Consider the following 2,628-nt stretch of genomic DNA (forward strand, 5'->3'; position numbering starts at 1 on the left):
CCATAACTCGGCCTCATTATTTGTCATCTCCCCGCCCCACTCTGCATAGATCCATCTGATGTTTCTCTGGCTGTCTCGGAAGATACCTCCGAATCCAGCATTGCCTGGGTTCCCCTTCGATGCCCCGTCAAAATTTAACTTCGTAAAATTGTCTTTGGGGTATGCAAACTTGTCATAGCTTTGAGGTCTTGTACTAATTCTGCCAATTTTTTTGGTATGCACCATTTCATATTTCAAATTTAGTTTCTTTAAAATTTGCTCCTCTCCCTAATCTACTTTCCAATCATCCGCATCCCATTTTTCCACCAGAATTGATTCTCTAATTAAGTTCACTACTCTGTTCCAGATTGTTTCCGTGTTTTTTGATTTGTCTTGGAATACTCTGCGATTCCTTTCTTTCCATAACATCCAAATCACAAAACCCGCAATGAGATCCCAGGCCTTTCAGACTACTTTACATTGGAATTTTTCCTTCTGCCAATGAAAAATCACTTCATTTATTTCTCTCGGGGGCCTCTCAAGTTTCTGGAATAGTTTTCCAGTTTCAATCCATAGCTTCCTGGCATATACACACTTGATTAACAGATGATATTGAGTTTCAGCTTCCTTATTGCATAGATAACATTTTGAAGGCCCACTGAAACCTTTCTTTTGAAGTTTATCCCACGTCAGGATCTTGCCCTTAGCTACTAGCCATGCAAATAAGGCAATTTTCGGCCACCAGTTTTTACCCCAGATGACCTTCCAGTCTTGGTTTTCTTCGTTGGTCCCTTGTTGGTCTGCCAGATAGTATGCCTCCTTGACCGTGAAGGATCCTTTCATTGAGTTCCCCCATCTGAGGATATCCCTACCCATTCGAGCTTTTATTTTCCTGGACTCTACCTCTTCCATGAACGCTTCATGTTGTTCTTGATATATCTCGATACCCCATTCCTCTAGTGTTATCCATTTCCGCCAGATTCCATCCAATTCGTCTTCTTTCCAGTAATCTTTGACATAAATATGGTTATCCCCTATTTTTTCCTGTATGTTTTGGATTTTTTGTATTCTGCTCATTTTCCGTCTTTGTTGCCATTTCTCGTCCCAGAATTTGGCTTCCCCTCCTCCTCGAATTTCCCAGAAAGAATTCTTTTCTACTATATCACGATTTTCTCGACCTAGATCCCAGATTGCTGAGCCTTTCGGGGTTTTGCTGCATCCGGTAAATATCCTCCGTAGTGTCTGGCATATTGTACTTGTGCCTCCATAGTGCCTTCCGTAGGTCATTGCCCCCTCTTAGTCATCGCCACCAAAGTTTCGCACCGAGCACCTTGTTGAGTTTATCCGGATCGCGCAGACCCAAGCCTCCTTCCTCCTTTTGTTTCGTCAGGTGTTTCCATGATACTAAGGCCCACTTCTTCTGTTGGGCCGATCCTCCCCAAATGAACTTCCTCAGAATTTCTCTGATCTTGGTGCAAACCCCTTGAGGTACTGCCATCATCAATAGCGGATATATGGGGATTGCCTGCAACACTAATTTCACTAAAACAATCCTTCCAGCAATATTTAAAGTTCTGAAGGCCCAGTTAGCCACTCTGTTTTTTAATTTCTCTAAGACTCCTTGCCAATTTTTCTGTCTTTTAGAGTTGAAATCTAGTACGTTTTCCAAGTATTTAGTTGGGAGTTCCCCTTGCTTAAAACCTAGCATCCTGGTCAAGTGGATTTTGACTGACTCCATGGTATTGAATATAAAGGTGCATGACTTTTCCTTATTGATCTCCATCCCAAAAGCTTCCGCAAATAAGTCCAAAACCTTCTTCAGATTTCTCACTTCTTTTACGGTTGGCTCAGCAAATAACATGATATCATCAACGAATTGCTGATGGGTTATAGGCAATTCATTACCCCACAGTCTTAGCCCTTTGATTTTATTTGCTGCTCTTTCTTTTTTAAGATACCTGCCCAGACCCTCTGCTGCTAGTATAAATAGGAAAGGAGATAAGGGATCACCTTGTCTTATTCCTCTAGATGCTTTAAAGGTTTTCGAGGGAGTTCCATTGACTAATATTGAAAAATTTGGAGTTGATATGAGACTATGAACCCACTTTATCCGCCTAGTACCAAAACCGAAACTTCCCAAGATTTCTTCCAAGTATTGCCAGTTGATTCTATCATAAGCTTTCGACAAGTCCAGTTTAATCATCATTCCTTTTTGCTTCTTTGCCTTCAGCGAATGAATTACTTCTTGAGTAACCACTAGACCATCTAGAATTTGTCTACCTTCTACAAATATATTTTTTAATTATGTCGTGATGGTTGATTAAAGATCATTAATTTGTGGGTTTTATGTTTGATGTGTTTTGTCTAATTCTCATTGTTTGATGTTTTTTTATACTCTTTGTTTGTATTGTAAATGATGTTATCGTTATAGTTTTGGAATTATGATTTTTAGTATAATCTTGATGATAGTGATGGGATGAAAAATGTAAAGCAAAAAGGACAACTAATATAAATTATTTCTAGAGGGTGTTTAAGCCTAGACATAACTTACACAAACAAAAAGAAAAACATAACTGACACTTACATATCAGGGTGGCAGATGGGGAGGAAGTATAGGAGGAGCAATGAATAAAATAACATGATCATGGA

The 2,628-nt window shown here is 39.5% G+C and overlaps 1 protein-coding gene across 1 annotated transcript; it reads right to left on the reverse strand.

The window, feature by feature from the left end:
- Positions 1-444: 444 nt before the first annotated feature.
- On the reverse strand, positions 445-1,266 carry LOC149260265 (uncharacterized). The gene has a single exon (XM_089457552.1). It carries the CDS (start codon positions 1,264-1,266, stop codon positions 445-447), a length of 822 nt encoding a protein of 273 aa, XP_089313678.1.
- Positions 1,267-2,628: the final 1,362 nt, after the last annotated feature.

The sequence above is a fragment of the Pinus tabuliformis genome, chromosome 6, assembly GCF_031772625.1.
Source record: "Pinus tabuliformis cultivar Carrire ecotype Pingquan chromosome 6, CPIR1, whole genome shotgun sequence".
Taxonomy (NCBI): Eukaryota; Viridiplantae; Streptophyta; class Pinopsida; order Pinales; family Pinaceae; genus Pinus; species Pinus tabuliformis.